At 38.6% G+C, this 16,320-nt stretch overlaps 1 protein-coding gene across 1 annotated transcript in view; it reads right to left on the bottom strand.

Annotated features, from left to right (window-relative positions):
* Nucleotides 1-16,320, bottom strand: part of LOC105999281 — a 101,411-nt gene that overhangs the window by 41,868 nt on the left and 43,223 nt on the right. The window contains 2 exon segments of the mRNA XM_013034256.1: nucleotides 1,893-2,011; nucleotides 9,031-9,205. Of these exon segments, the coding sequence (XP_012889710.1) occupies nucleotides 1,893-2,011; nucleotides 9,031-9,205 (294 nt within the window).

The raw sequence follows: 16,320 nt of genomic DNA, 5'->3' as shown, positions 1-16,320 counted from the left end.
TAAACAAAGGAGGAGGCTGCAATGCTTGATAAGAAATGTACGCATTATCCTGCCCATGTAATTGTAACCCCTCTGTACAGTATGTTCACAAAAAAAAATTTAAAAAAAAATAAAAGAACTGCCAGTCACTGATAGCTTGGAATCCTAGCTACCCACAAGGCTGAAATCTAAGGATTGATGGTTTGAAGCCATCTTGAGAGGGAAAGGTTGTGATACTTTTATTGCCAATAAACCAGCAAAAAGCAGGAAGTAAAGCTGTGGCTCAAGTGGTAGGGTGCCAGCCTTGAGTGAAAAAGCCAGTGAGAGCACAAGACCCTGAGTTCAAATCCCAGTATTAGCATACACACACACACACACACACACACACACACACACACACACACACACACACACATACACAGAGGAATAATAAGCTGGGCCCTGGTGGTGGCTCATGCCTGTAATTCTAGTTACTGAGATCTGAGGATCATGGTTCAAAGTCAGCCCAGGCAGTGACATCTGTAAGACTCTTATCACCAATAAACTACCAAAAATCTAGAAGTGGAGCTATGGTTCAAGTGGTAAAGCCAAAGAAACTCAAGCACAGTATCCAGGCCCTGAGTTCGAACCCCAAGACAAGCAAGCCCCCCAAAGGAACAATAATAAAAAGTAAGCAAGGAATTTGCATTTATGAACAGAAAAGAGAGTGTGGCATGTACAGTGTGATGTTATCCACTGCTTTGGAAACCCTCTAGCTTCAGCCATGTTAAGAAAACACACTATGGAGGAATTAAGGGCATAATGGTAGACAACACTGAATTTTCTTTTGTTCTGGATGCTGTGACTTTATCTCACACTGTTTATACATTTCTTTCTGAAACGACTATTACTCAACTATCACAAAAATGGAAATCTACACTTTCACTTATGAAAATTCCAGCCTGCTGTTTATTTAGTGGGCATATGGTTGAATTTATACTGCAAGATATAAAAATTGCAGCGCAAGTAGGATAAATAATTTATACTTCAAGAACAAAAACCAATGCTCTTTAGTAATTATGGTTTCATTTTTTAGGGTTGGGGTTGAGTCTTAGTATATTGCCCAAGCTTGCCTTAATCTCATGAACCTTCTGCCTTATTCTCTTGAGTGCTGGGGTTATAGACATGAGCTACCATGCCCATCTTAATTATAGTGCTTGAGTAGGTAAGCCTTTGATAGCAATTTGACTTTCTTTGTATCTATTTCTTGTCAAATCTATGCATACAAAAGCAGAGATTAAAATTTAATTTTGATATATTTTACAATACTAAGGCTATAACACCATAATTGGATCATAACTAATTCAATTTGTATGTTGCCAAAGAAGTAGGTTCTAGAAGTCTAGTTGTGGTTGCTGCAGTTATAATAACTCTTCAAAGATCCAGGAGTCACCAAAGATAGAACAAAGAATTTGTGAGAAGATTCTAGAAACTTTATATTAATTTTGAATGAAATATATAGTTCATGTCTCCTCTTACTCTCACAGCTGTAAGTTCTATTACTTCTCTTATTTCTTTTTATTACCCAAGATGCCAAATAGGTGTTCCTTTTGTTTTATGTATTTCTTAATTTTGTGTTGGTATTTGGGCTTAAATGTAGAGCCTTGTGCCCTTGTTTGACTTTTTGCTCAAGGCTGGTGCTCTACTATTTGAGATACAGCTCTATGTCAATTGGAGATACAAGTCTCATAGACTTTTCTGCAGGGCTGGCTTTGAACTTTGTTCCTCAGATCTCAGCCTTCGGAGTAGTTAGGATTTCAGGACAGCATCTGGCTACATTTTGAAAATGCTCTACTTAGCTCTTCTGAGGCAGACACAGGTAAGGTGGTGAGGTACTGTGGGGTTGTATTCTGCTGTTGGCTTCTGTTCCTCACTCTTGTTCTCTTCTACAAGGAGCAGGTCCAGCATAGCTGCCTGACTTCTGATAGGAGATGGTTTCCAGATGAGAAGCCACAGGCATCTCCTCGATGTGCACAGACTGCCTGAGGTTATCCTAGAAGAGTTGGCATTAAAGCCATCATTGAAAATGCCTAAGTGGAGACAGACATCATGTGCTTCCAGATGTGATACTCTGAGATGGGTGCAGAAAATCCTAGTTTGGAAACAGGAAACAACTCAAAGTGAGGTTGGTTTTGCTGCCTTAGTGTCAGTTGTATGCATCAGCTGGACTGGGCTGAAGTCCCGAGTCACTCAATCAAATGCTCATTTAGGTGTTACTTTGAAGGTATTTGTAGTTATGTTTAAAATCCATAATCACTTGAATTTACAAGATGATCCCAGATCATCATGGTCAGCATGATCCAGTTGGTTAAGAGGCCTGAAGAGCAAAGCAGAACTTCCCTGAAGGAGAACAAAATTTTTTTTCCAGAAGCTCTGCTCCTTTGGAGTTCCAGTTTGCCTCTTCCACCCTTTTTGTGGTGAGAATGGATTTGAACTAAAGGCCTTGTGCTTGTTAATCAGGCACTCTACCACTTGAGCCACTCACCCAGCCCTTAAAAACATTTAGTTATCTCTGGATAAGGTTTCACTTTTTGCCTGGGCTGTGCTGCTATAGATATCCCAAAGGGCTATCTCTAGACCCTCTATCTTACTCCCCCAAATTCTTCAGTGTTGGCTGCCAAAACTGTGTCCACATTTTTGAGTGGATATTTGGTGCACTGACTCCTGCCCCCAGTTACTCAAATCTGTATTTTCTATTGATAGTTTAAAACTCACTACAAATTTGGTAGCTAAAACAAGACAAATTTATTGTCTGACAGTTCACTAGTCTAGAGGTGCTTGGTAGGCTTGGGTTCCTCTTATTACCTAGGGGATAATTTCTTTCCTTTCCTTTTTGACTTCCAGGGCCCCATATCAAGCTTTTGCACAGTGCTATACTCCTTCCTACTTCTTTCTCTCTTTTTTTTTTTTTTTGGGTCCGGTTGTGGGGCCTGAACTCTGGGCCTGGGCGCTGTCCCTCAGCTCTTCAGCTCAAAGCTAGCACTCTACCACTTGAGCCACAACTCTGCTTCCAGCTTTTTTTCCCCTGCTTATGTGGTGCTGAGGAATCGAACCCAGGGCCTCATGCATGCAAGGCAAGCGCTCTACCACTGAGCCACCTTCCCAGCCCCCTACTTCTTTCTCTTGTGAGTACCTTATTACTGCCCTGGCACCACACTGACAATCCAGGAAAACTTCCCCCCTACTACCTCAAGATGCTTGACTACTGTATTAGCAAAATCCCTTTTGCCATGCCAGGTGCAATATTCACAGCTTCAGTGGATTAAAAGTGGCCCATTGCAGCAGGGCAAAGAGTTCCCACTTTACTGTGTAATTGCTGTCTGTCTCTTTCAGTCAGGGCCTTTGTAGTAAGTGCTTTGTAGGTAAGCATCATGCTAGTTGAACCATATCCTTAGTTCTTTTCCTTGTCTAGTTTATTGTCAGAGAGGGCCTATTCCTTTTGGTTAGGGCAGCTTTGGAATTCGATCCTTCCTACCTCTGCCTCCCAAGTAGTTGGCATTATAGGCCTGTCCCACTTTGCTTAGCTCTTTGTTTCTTTTCTCTTAACAATAATAGTGTGAAATATTTACTATGTAAATATTTACTATGTACATATCTCAACCCTCCACAGGATTTCCCTGAGATTTTAGCACTTATGGATGATTCTGGTCTCTTTGCCAGGTCTTTGCAATATTATAATTTTCCAACTGCTGGACTGTATCACATTTGCCATTTGATCCTTGGTACTCCATTGTGTTCATGTATCCATTCATGCCTATGTTCTATGAGTTTCCAACTAGTTTATAACTTATTAATCTACTTAATTATATTAACTCTCAAATATCCCAGAGTTGGCTAGAAGTAGGTCATTTAACCTGGCTTCTATGTCCTTGTCATATTACCCATTATATTTTAAGTATTTCTTTTTCTTTTTTTTTGGGGGGGGGTCCAGTTGTGGGGCCTGAACTCTGGGCCTGGGCACTGTCCTTCAGCTCTTAGCTCAAGGCTAGCACTCTACCACTTGAGCCACAGTGCCACTTCCGGCTTTTTTCTTTTTGCTTATGTGGTGCTGAGGAATCGAACCCAGGGCCTCATGCATGCAAGGCAAGCGCTGTACCACTGAGCCACATTCCCAGCCCCATATTTTAACTATTTCTAATACAATAATAAATCTTTTATTTTGAGGGGGGTGGTGACTGAAATCAGCACTTGCTAGATAGATGTTTTGCCATTTGAGCCATCTCCTACACCTTATTTACTGCAGTTACTTTCCAGAGAATGTGTATGCTTTTTGCCTGGGACTGGCCTCTGACTGTGATCCTCTTGCTTAAGTCTCCTGAGTAGCTGGGATTTAAATATGCACCATCATGTCAACTTGTTTGTTGAGATGGGATCTTTTTTAGCTTTTGGTTTGAGCTTGTCCTCAATGATTAAACATTTAAATCTCTCTTTTTTTGTTTTTTGTTTTTTTAAAATATTTTTTTATTGTAAAAATACTGTACAGAGGGGTTACAGTTACATGAGCAAGAAAATGAGTCCATTTCCTATTGAGCATTGTTACCTCCTCCTTTGTTTTCCCCCTACAATCCCTTTCCTCTCCAATCCCCCAACTGCCCCCCCCATCCCCACAAAGTTGTAAAATTCATTTTCAGCATAGTGTCTTGTACATCTCATTGTTACAATGGGTCATTCTGTATCCTTATTTCATCATTTTGTTACTTCCCTTCCCATCCCCAAATTAGAAAATCTCTCTTTAATACATTTAAAGTGTTGAAAGTTAAAAAAGTAAGGATCAGATCTTATCACAAAACTATCTTTCAAAAATGAAGATGAAATAAAGATACTTCTAGTTAAAAAAAGAAAATCTCTCTTAATTTTCAATTTGCAATCTTAATTTTTTTCTTCTCACTTGATTTTATTATCATCTAGATTTTGATCTTTCTTAAATTGTTCTAAACCCAAACACACATGTTAAATTATATTCTGTGTTTTGGGGGGAAGATATTTTCTTCCAGAGTGAGTCCTTCCTAATTTCTCACATATTATTTACCTTTTTCCCCTTCATCCTACCTTCCTTTTTTTCCTTTAAAAATCTTTCTTCTTTCCTTCAATATTTTTCTCTTACTTATTTACAAAGTCATCATGCTATTATCACCTTGTTCATATTTAAATGAAACACTCCCCATCCCAAATTTCTAATAATATGGTACAGGTGAGTCTATCTTCATACTTCTCCTGATTTTACTGATTTTTTTTTTTGCCAGTCCTGAGGCTTGAACTCAGGGCTGGGCACTGTCCCTGAGCTTCTTTTGCTCAAGGCTAACACTCTACTACTAAGCCACATTCCCAGCCACTCTTCTGAAACTTTTGCATTGCCTACTCATAGTTTTGGATTTTGGGAGTATGCTGGATTTTGATATTTAGGATTAAGGCTGCCTAGTCTATAAAGTATATAACATATTTCAAAATAAAAAATATCACAATATCTGAAACGTTGCGAGTCTCAAACATTTCAGATAAGGAATACTCAACCCCTAAGTAATATTATCTCAAATCCTTTCAAGTCTAATTTGTATCCCAATAACTGACAGTGTGAAAACTGCATTTTTCACATTCTCTCAAGATTTTTGACCAACATTTCTGCAGTCAGAATCACTTGAGTGATATTTGGAAGGTGAAAGAGAAAGGAAAGGCATGCTTCTTTGTTGTGTCATCAGATAGAGCCACATGTAGAGGATGGCTCTGAGGTTTGGGGCAACTTCTGAGACAGTTCCTGGAAATCATTTCCTTGATTCTGCAGGTACCTAGGTCAGCATCAATTTCTTGAAAACTCATTGGCTGATACACTCAGCCTTCTTTTGAGGGTTAATGTGGTTTTCTATCTGCACTCATGAGGGAGGAGAATAGTGATGTCTGACACGAGATCTTTGCTGTGCATTTTGGCTCTGTGTCGTTGGAGAAACCACAAAATATGTGAAGGTGATGGCGTCTCCGGTTAGCCAGAGGAATGTACAACTTGCCAGTTTCACTAATTTTGGTTCCACAGTTCTGTGTATGACTATGTATAATGATAATGTAAAATTGTTCAAGATGAAAAATTCACAACTTGTTATTAATATGAAAAAGCTAGACTTGTGTGGGGCTCCCCTGTGCTATCCTCTAAGTGAGAATATTTAAAGATTTAATCTAATTTTGAAAATCCTGAGCCCTTCTGGCTGCTTCACTTTTTGGCTGGCTTTATTGTGAAAATAAAGCTATTTTAAAGTTAATAGGCACATCATCAATCATCTATAATTTTGAGTTCAACCACTGGGTAATTAAATGACAAATTGGAGCTGATTTAGCTCACCTAGTTCCTAAGAGGCTGCCACAACCAAGGGAAAGCTGTTTAATAGCACAGCAGTGGATGAGACGTCAATCTCCCCAGCAACCAAGCTCACAGATCTAGCAGGCCTTGCTCTCACAAGACACATGTTAGTTGCATGGAAGCATGTAACAGGAATCCCAAATCATACTGTGTCTCATTTCATGGGTGATACCAGTCTCAGGTTCTTCAAGAGCCTTGCTCACTGAGCATGTGCACCTGCTCTAGTTGGGAGCCCAAGCGTGCCAGGTGTTCTACCATTTTTACACTATTCTGTAACATAAGTTCAAGACTTATCTGCTAACTCAGACTTATCTGCTTCCCAAGATCAGGTGCATCACTAGCAAAAAAAAAAATATATATATATATATATATTCACAGAAAATAAGGCAGATGTAGCATTTCATATTTCTTCTGACTTTGTTTTCATGTTATTATTGTCAAAAAGACAGATCTGGGCCTGATGTTAACCCTACTGAAGAATTAGATAGATTTTTATCAGGAGACTAGCCAAACTTTCAACCAAAATAGTGACTGAGAATCAGGTAGGGAACTCACTTTCCTTACCTGTTTGTTATTGTAATCTCATGACTGTGGGGGTGTCTGGGATGCTTCTAGGGTAAGCCACAGTAACAAAAATAGAAACAATTTTTTTTTGAGTTTTAGAATGTGAAGCATAGCTTGTTACTGGTGATTGGGTGAGTCTAGAAACTGTTCTCTTGCAAGTGACACTACCTTGGACGGACTTTGTTTTGGAATGAGATAATGTTTACTTGTAATAAATGGAGACTGAATTTTGCTTTGGTTTGTTTCCGACTTAACCAAATGAAGCAGCATTAAAAAGGAAGAAAGGGAGAAAGAAAGAAAAAAAAGGAAGGAAATAATATAAACACAGAATCCACCCAACTTGTTTCTTTCATACTACAAGCCCCTGATGGATTGATCAGCAGCCTTCTGGTGGCGCCACTGCCCAGTTGACAATCCTGCTGAGCTCTCATTAGTGTTGATGAGCCCAGGGTGGAAAGGTACTTCTCTTTGTGTTGCTGAAGGAGTTTCTTCTCTGTTCTGTTGCACTTTCAATCACCACTAATAGCTATTTTGGCACAAATTCAGAGCATCTCAGTGAGGGGCAGAGGAAATGTTTTGCATTAAGTAGTTTATTTAACTTTCCAGCCCAGCAGTGTTGCTCCAGGACAAAATGGATGGTTCTGGAGAGGCAGTGTGCTATGCCAGGAGCTTACAAGGACATGCTGCTAAGCCACGCTGGACTTCACAGTTTTTACTGAGCAAAATATTTCTCAGGTTTTTTGTTCAGTACTGGAAATAGTGTCTGTGGCTGGGAAAGGCTTACTGTATGACTGATAGAATGACCTATTGGTGATTGATTACAATGGCTGGAAAGAGAAAAAAATCCTAATGGAAAAAATAAGGAAAAAGCCATAGAAGTGTGTTTTGAGAATTCCTCTTAGCTATAACTTATTAAACCTAAGCACTTCAGTGCTGAGTGCCTGTGGATTTCCCAACAATATGTTCACACAAAAATTGCCAGCAAAAAGACTGAGAATAAGTTGGGTCTCAACATTGCTATATAAGTTCATTTGAGGACCTTACCTCCCAGTGCCATTCATGACTGAAATGGACATATTGGATTGACAGGGATCTGGGTTCAGCATATACATTTTTGAAGGCATTGGACATAGCAAATCCTCTGAAATAACACCAAAAATCAGCCCTTTGCCTAGATGTGGCATACCAAATAGTTTAAAGCAATAGATTTGGGGGTTTGGCTTTATATATTCTGAATATTTGGATATTGTCCAGCTCCACCCATTAACTGAATAGGTTAATTACTGAATATTAAAAGTCGTGTGTGTGTGTGTGTGTGTGTGTGTGTGTGTGTGTGTGTGAAAGCAGGGCACATGGTATGGACTAACTTGTTCAATCAGTGATAGTTGATACTATCTGTCAGATTTATACACTGTAAAATAGCCCACCTTCCCCAAGGATGCTTCCATTTTGCAATAAATTCTTCTCTTTCTTATTGGAAAAGTTCTAGTTGAAAGTTAAGCTCGCCTAGAGAGAGAAGGACATCCTTGAAGAGGAATATGGGTCACTCCAGGTTCACTGGCCCATGGCTGGGCCTGTGCTATGTCACTTTCCATTTATTATTTGAGTCATTGTCTGTGACTCACCATGCAGGATGCACAGAGGTGGCATGAGGACCTTGAGACTTTAATAGAAACTCATTGATTCCTTAGTTCCTTTAATCAAATCTTTTCTCAGAGGCATGGAAAAATGGGGTTTGAGAAAAACTTTTCAAGAGATTGGAGCAAATGATGTTTCAGTTTGGGCTCGGAAAGTTTGATATAGAGTAGCTGGTGTTTTACTTCTGGGTTTGATGCTTGAATAGCTATAGGTCCCAGCAGTTAAGTGCTAGATCATTGTTAAGACTCTTCCTGTCAGGACAGAACAGCACTACCTATGTGGACTTCCTCATGTTTTAACTGCCTCTCTTCTTTCAGACAGTAGTAGGTTTGTGTATTTGCATCTCTGAGACTAGCTGGTATTCAAGGAAAACATTTCCCATTTCTCTTGGCTTCAATTTTTCCACCTTCCTTTTCCTCACCTGATCCCAGCTCTTGTTCTAGAGCTGATCAATCTGTCTCTACCTGTGTTGTTGCTTCATTTGGGGATGTATGTGCTCTCCCAAAGGCATGAGCCATCTGAGAGCTTCGGTTGGGTCCAGTCATTTGGCTCCTGGTGTCTTTCATCTTCAGCAGGACTGCTTCACCCTGAGCCATCAGAACTTGCTCTGGCTCCTGGCTGTTTAGACCAGTCTTGTTACTAGAGAACAGTAGATAATAACATGCAAACTGCAAATCAGTCACAGCTAACAGTCAAAATGATACTTTTTTCCCCCTAGTCCTTGGATTTCTGGGCTCTGTTCTTGAGCTTATTTGCTCAAAGCTAATGCTCTATCACTTAGGCCACACTTCCACTTCTGGCTTTTGGATGGTTAATTGGAGATAAAGAGTCTCATGGACTTTCTTACCCAGGCTAGCTTCAAATTGTGATTTCCATATCTCAGCTCTCTGAATAGCTGGAATTATAGTTGTGAACTACCAGCACACAGCCCAACATGATACCTTCTTATAGCAATATGGGACACTATCTTTAGTCTATGACATTTAAATACAAAATAGTTGTTGGAGAAAATGAGGCATTTTGGTATTTCTTTATTCATAAACTCAACTGCTACTGAAGTCTGATCTATTGAACATAGACTTAATTTTTTGTTTAGCAGAAATTTGGATATTTTCTCACTTGGAGTGGATGCAGCCTTTCCTATCCACTAGTCCCAGAAGTCCCTCCCCCTCTGACCTGTGATAAATCCTTATGCCTCAGTTTCCTCATCTGGGAATCTTTAGTATCTACTTAATGAAGTTATTATTAGTTATTATATTAGTTATATAGTTATAATTAGAATGCTGAATAGTGTTATTTCCTTTTTTCAGAATATAAATTTTGCTCCCTTAAATTGGAATTCAGGCTCCAAGAAGAAGCTCCTCATTGAGGCTCTTCAGGAGCTTCCACATTTTTTTCTTTTTTCTTTTTATTGTGAAAATACTGTACAGAGGAGTTACAATTACATGGGCAAGATAATGAGTACATTTCTTATCAAGCATTGTAGCCTCCTCCTTTGTTTCCCCTTCCCATCCCTTCCCATCCTCTCCCCCTCGCCCCCCAATCCAATCCTCCCCCCTCCCACTGCACCAAAGTTGTAAAATTTGTTTAGGAGCTTCCACATTTGTCTCATGTAGCTTGCTTTTCACACAGAGAGGGGACCTGTTGTACCAACCCACGTCATGTCAGTTGGAACTCATGGAAGGAAGAAGGAAGAGAAAGAACATTTTCAGTGTCTCACTATTGTGCTAGGAAGCATTGTGCCTGTCAATTCCTATAAGTCCAAACATTGAGTCATGGCAGCCCTATTTTCCCCAATTCCATAAATGGGAAAACCAAGGTGAAATCAGGGTCCGATCTCAAGTCTTTCTGATTTCAAAATCTTATGACTTTTTGGCTGGCATTTTGTCTTATGGCCAAAGTAGAAAAATAAGAAGGAGTCTGATTATTGATTTGCATTTTTGGTATTGTTTTCCTTTGATTTAGAGCTTTCCTAACAGATCACTTGTATATACATTTCTAATTTGCTGGAAGTTAGTGATCTGTATTCATTTCATGAAGAGTGATTATTTAAAACATTAACTTTGAGGGCTGGGAAGGTGGCTCAGTGATAAAGTGCTTACCTTGCATACATGAGGCTCTGGGTTCGATTCCTCAGCACCACATAAACAGAAAAAGCCAGAAGTGGAGCTGTGGCTCAAGTGATAGAGCGCTAGCCTTGATTTGAAGAGCTGAGGGACAGTGCCCAAGTCAGAGTTCAGGCCCCACAACTGCCAAAAAACCCCCAACAACATTGATATTTCATCAGTGTTCAGTGTTTCCACTGAACACTGTTACATAGATCAAATCATCTTTAAGTGTATCCCTGTAAAATGAAATGAAAACATATTTAGGTGAGCTACTCCAGTGCAAGCCCCTATGGTCGGGGACTGAAGGCAAATGAAACACAGAATTAAAAGATCACAGCCTGAATGCAATCATCCTAATAATGAACTAATTTTAGTTTTGAAAAGCAACTTAAATAAGTTGATAATACAAGTTGAGCATCTGTAAATAAAAAAAATATGATACTCTTTAAAATCTGAAATCCCAGTTCTGGCAGTTCCAAGAAACTAGTTTGGCCATCTGTCCCAAAACACTAATGAAAGAAATGAGCAGTAGAAAAGAGCAAAGGGGATTTATTCAACATGGTCCATGGCTACAGGAAGAGGGAAAGAACATGTTTCAGCCCATTTTCAGGGTACTGATGCAGGTTTAGGTAAAATAGAAGATAAATGGGTAGGGAGGGGGGAACCTGTGTAACGAAGCAGCTTTGGTCAAAGTATGCTATGGTTGATCATCAGCTTTGTCTGGTCCGGTAAGCGTTTCTACAGAGTCCTCATTGCTTGAGGAGGAGGGCAGAAGAGAGAGAGAGAGAGAGAGAGAGAGAGAGAGAGAGAGAGAGAGAGAGAGAGAGAGAGAGAGAATCAATTCCCATGAGAGTACTGTGCTTAGGACTGATCTCAGCATGGGATGATCTGCCTGGGAAGCTCTGGTGTTCCTGATCACAAGTTGACTGCAGGTTTAGAACAATGACTGGAGTTTTTCAAGTGTCTTTTGGGAGGTCTGAAATAGGACATTGTAAAAGCTGACAGTAAGTTTCCTGAGTTACCCTAATCTTTGTGCCTTCAGGATCGAAGGGGGATGACACAAATTAGGTACCAAATTTTTTTTGTACTTGTCCTGGGGCTTGAACTCAGGGCCTGGGCACTGTCCCTGAACCTTCTTGTGTTCAAGGCTAGTACTTTACCACTTGAGCCACAGCTCTGGATTTTTCTGAGTAGTTTATTAGAGATAAATCTCGTGGACTTTATTGCCTGGGATGGCTTTGAACTGCAATCCTCAAATCTCAGACTCCTGAGTAGCTAGGATTACAGGTGTGAGCCACCACTGGCAGCTAGCCAATACTACACATTTTAAAATAAACATCCTTTGAGTTATTACTATGCTTCTGGGCAGAGTTAAGAAGGAGTTTGGTCCAAAGGAGATAGATGTAAAATGAAGGCAGAGGTGTCAAGGCTTTTTTCCTGTTCTTAGTTACCTTGTGATCCCAATTAAGGAGTCAGGACTTTTCAGCAAAATCAGTTTCTATGTACCTGTTATTTGCACATTGTTATAATCCCACAAGCAGAAAATGGTTTAAAAATTATTAAAATATTATACAAAATTAACATCAGTCTTGTCTCCAAGATAGTTCATCAAAATATGCAAATATTCTTGGAAGAATATCAATATCAAATTTCAAAGTCTATTGCAAAGTTGTAGTAATAAAAAATAGCTTGGTACTGGCACAACAATAGGCCTGAGGATCAATGGAACAGAATAGAAGGCCCAGAAGTGAACCCACAGACCTATAGTTACCTTAAATTTAATAAATGAACCAAAAACCTAGGTTGGAAGAAAGCCTCTTCAACAAATGTTGTTGGCAAAATTGGCTATGCTCATGTAGAAAACTGAAGCTAGATCCTTATACATCACCTTGCACCAATCACTCTAAGTGCATCAAAGACTCAATGTAAGGCCAGAAACCATGAAAATATTACAGGAAGGGATAGGCGAAATGGACTCCTAGGCATAGGCAAAAACTTTCTAAGTAAAGATCCAAAATCACAACAAGTCAAAGACAGACTGGATAAATGTGATTTTTATCAAACTTAAAGGTTTCTGCATGGCAAAAGACATAGGTAACAAACTAAATAGATAGTTCACAGAATGGGAATTTTTTTCCATGTATGTATCAGGCAAAGAACTCATATTCAAAATATGTTTAAAGCTCAAAAATTAACCACCCCCAAAATAAACCCTCAAAGAAACTACAATCCAATTAATAAATAGGCCAATGACTTAAAGAGATACTTCTCAGAAGAAGTAAAAATGGCCAATATACATATGACAAAATGTTTAACATCTCTGGTCATAAAGAAAAGGCAAATCAAAACAACATTGAAATTCCATCTCACCCCAGTTAAAACGGGCAATATCAAGTAAACTCACAATAGCAAATGCTGGTGTGGATATAGACAAAACAGAAGTCTATTACATTGTTGGTGGGAATATAAACTTGTTCAACCACTCTGGAAAGCAGTATGGAGGTTCCTCATAAAACTAAACATAGAACCTATGACCTGACAATTCCACTCCTGGGCACTAGTCCAATAGAACACAAACAAAGCCACATTAAGGCTACAGGTGCACAACCATGTTCACTGCAGCAGTATTTGCCATAGCCAAGATATGGAACCAGCATAGATGCCCCTCAGTGGATGAATGGAATATGTGGTATATATACACAATGGAATTCTACTCACTTTTCATAAAGAATAACAATGAAAGATTTTTAAGAAATTGGAAAGACGTGAAAAATATCTTAAGTAAAAAACCAAAGAAACAAGTTGCATGTTTCCCCTCATTTGTGGTGACTAGAATTTGCTTATAAATCTACAAGTAAACACACTGGATAGTAAACGAAAAAATATACTGGGACATGATAAATTATACAGGTTTCTAGGCATTCACACACAGTGAGACAAAAGGAAGATATTCCTAGGAGAGGAACTCAAAGGCGTAATACCTATGTAATCTGATCATATAAAATACTATTTATCAAACAAACTCCAGGAAATGTTGCCATTTTTTCTTTGTTGCCATTTTTCTTTTTGTATTGTCTTGTTTTGTTTGTCTTTCAAAGGGTAAGGGAGGCACAGAAATGGAGAGACAAAGTATGAACAGATGTAGCAGTGGTACTCACTAGATACTATGTTAAAAATGAGCTATACAACTCGTGGGGAAGGTAGGGAAAAACTGAGAGAGCAAGGGAAGGGGTGACATTGTTAAAAAAGAAGTGTACTCATTACCTGACTTATATAACTGTAACCCTTCTGTCTATCACCTTTATAATAGTAAGAATTAGAAAAAAAGAATATGTACTTATTCTAAAATTGGAAAGAAAGTAAAAAATCTGAAACACTTCTGTACTTTCAGATAAGGGTCTCTACTTAAAATATCTAGATATATAAAATCTGAATTCTGTAACTTTTTAAAAACATGACCATCAAAAACAAATTTATGTGCTACACGGAAATCACAGTAATAGTCAGTAGGGTAAAAAAAAATCTATCATCCCCAAAGATGCCACTTTGGTTTCAGGGTTGTTTGGAGCTAACAATTAAGAAATTGCAAATATAGCAAGAGCTGTATGCCTTCCCCCTATATGATTCATGCAGGACTTCTACTGGTTCCATTTCTCATATACTAGGAAGAGGAAATCAACCATTATCATTTGAGACAGAGAAGTGAATACTGAGGTGGAAAGCATCAACTACTAGACTAACACTACTAGACTAACACTAGTGTTAGTCTAGTCTAGACTAACTAGTGTTAATTAGTCTAGTCCTTTATTTACCCTCAACCCCCATGATCTACCCACTCTCGAAGCCCTAACATCTTTTTGTTTTCTGTACCATTTCTCTATAAATTTATTGCCCTTTTTAAGTTGTATTCTTGTAACTTTTGACATTTCTTTTTGTATTCCCGAGGATGAGACTCACTGCTAGAAAGTTCTTTTAATCATTTTGTATAACTTATTGTCGTCGGAAATACATGTGCATTTAATTTCAAACATAGGTACAACAGAAATATTTTGGTAGCTCTTAATAAATCTTATCCAATTGAAGAGAAATTGTAGGTGTTTAGTTTGAGTCTATGTTGATTATCTTCTCTTCCCAATCCATGGTAGGAATCAGAAGGCATGTTTTGAAACACAATGAGAAATGAATGCTCTTGTTTCTGAAAAAATGATTCAAATAAAAATCTATAGCTTCGGGAAGTGGCGCTGTGGCTCAATAGGTAGAGCGCTTGCCTTGAGCTGAAGAGTGCAGGGACAGTACCCAGGCCCAGCGTTCAAGCCCCACAACTGACAAAAAAACAAAAAAAAACCAAAAAAAACCAAAAATCTATAGCTTCAAGCAAAGCTGTGCATCACTGAAAATGTCACACACAAACATTTTACTCACTTAGAATCTGAACTGGGCATGTTTTAGATGGGAGAATGGTTTTATTTTTTCTTGATAAGGTACTAGAATGCAGTGTGGAGATTTAAAAATCACTCTGGATTTCAACTGGGTGAGGTCCAAGTTTAAATCCTAAATCCTAACTTCCACTTGTTTTTTTAAATATGTTTTTTTTATTTAAAAAAACTGTGCAGAGAGGTTACAATTACATGAGCAAAGTAATGAGTATATTTCCTATTGAGCATTGTTACCTTCTCCTTTGTTTTTCCCCTACTATCCCTTCCCTTCCCACCTCCCCAACTCCTTCCCCTACCCCCCGCGAGTTGTAAAGTTCATTTTCAACATAGTGTCTTGTACATCTCATTGTTACAATGGGTCAACCTATACCCTTATTTCAGCATTTTGTTATTTCCCTTCTCCTCCCCAAATTAGAAAAATGTATACACAAGATGCAAGGCACTGACATCAAATACAGTGAAAACAGGAGTTATACCATGGGGGAAGAACATACAAGAGAAAAAAAATCACATAGTACAGTTTAAACATGTTAAAAACAATAGCAAAAAAGAAAAAACCACATGTGTCCCTATCTTGTGGTTCATTTCACTTAATATCATCTTATATGTATAGCTTTTGACCTTTTCTGCTTGTCCCAGACTTACACTAGTTATTGCAAATAAGGGAAACTCTGGGATCTATGTTTCTTTGAGCTTGGCCTACTTCACTTAATATAATTTTTTCCAAGTCTTTCTATTTCCTAACAAATGGGGCGATGTCATTTTTTCTGATAGAGGCATAGAATTCCACTTGGATAAGCTATTTCTGAGCTTCTCTTTATTCAAGTATAACAAGGATTAATAATGTCTAGGTCATGGAAATTTAACAAAGATGGATCATAATACTTAAGATGGTGTGGAGCTATATTTCTGGCTCTTAGTGCTGTTTATTAAATGTATGTCTTTCTGTGCAATTGGCCTTTTGGACAAAACATATTTACCTCCTAGTCCCACTGTCTATTTGCTCCCCCTGCTGGAAGGAGGGTGATTTGATTAGTTGGTGAGCTTAGGGAATGAATGAACACATTGCCTTCCCTCTTGCTTCTTTTTTCTTTTCTTTTCTTTTCCTTTCTTTCTCTTTCTCTCTTTCTCTCTCTCTTTCTTTCTTTCTTTCTTTCTTTCTTTCTTTCTTTCTTTCTTTCTTTCTTTCTTTCTTTCTTTCTTTCTTTCT

Source organism: Dipodomys ordii, unplaced genomic scaffold, assembly GCF_000151885.1.
Source record: "Dipodomys ordii isolate 6190 unplaced genomic scaffold, Dord_2.0 Scaffold186, whole genome shotgun sequence".
Taxonomy (NCBI): Eukaryota; Metazoa; Chordata; class Mammalia; order Rodentia; family Heteromyidae; genus Dipodomys; species Dipodomys ordii.
The sequence above is the reverse complement of the archived record's forward strand: the minus strand, read 5'-3'. Positions and strand labels throughout refer to the sequence as shown.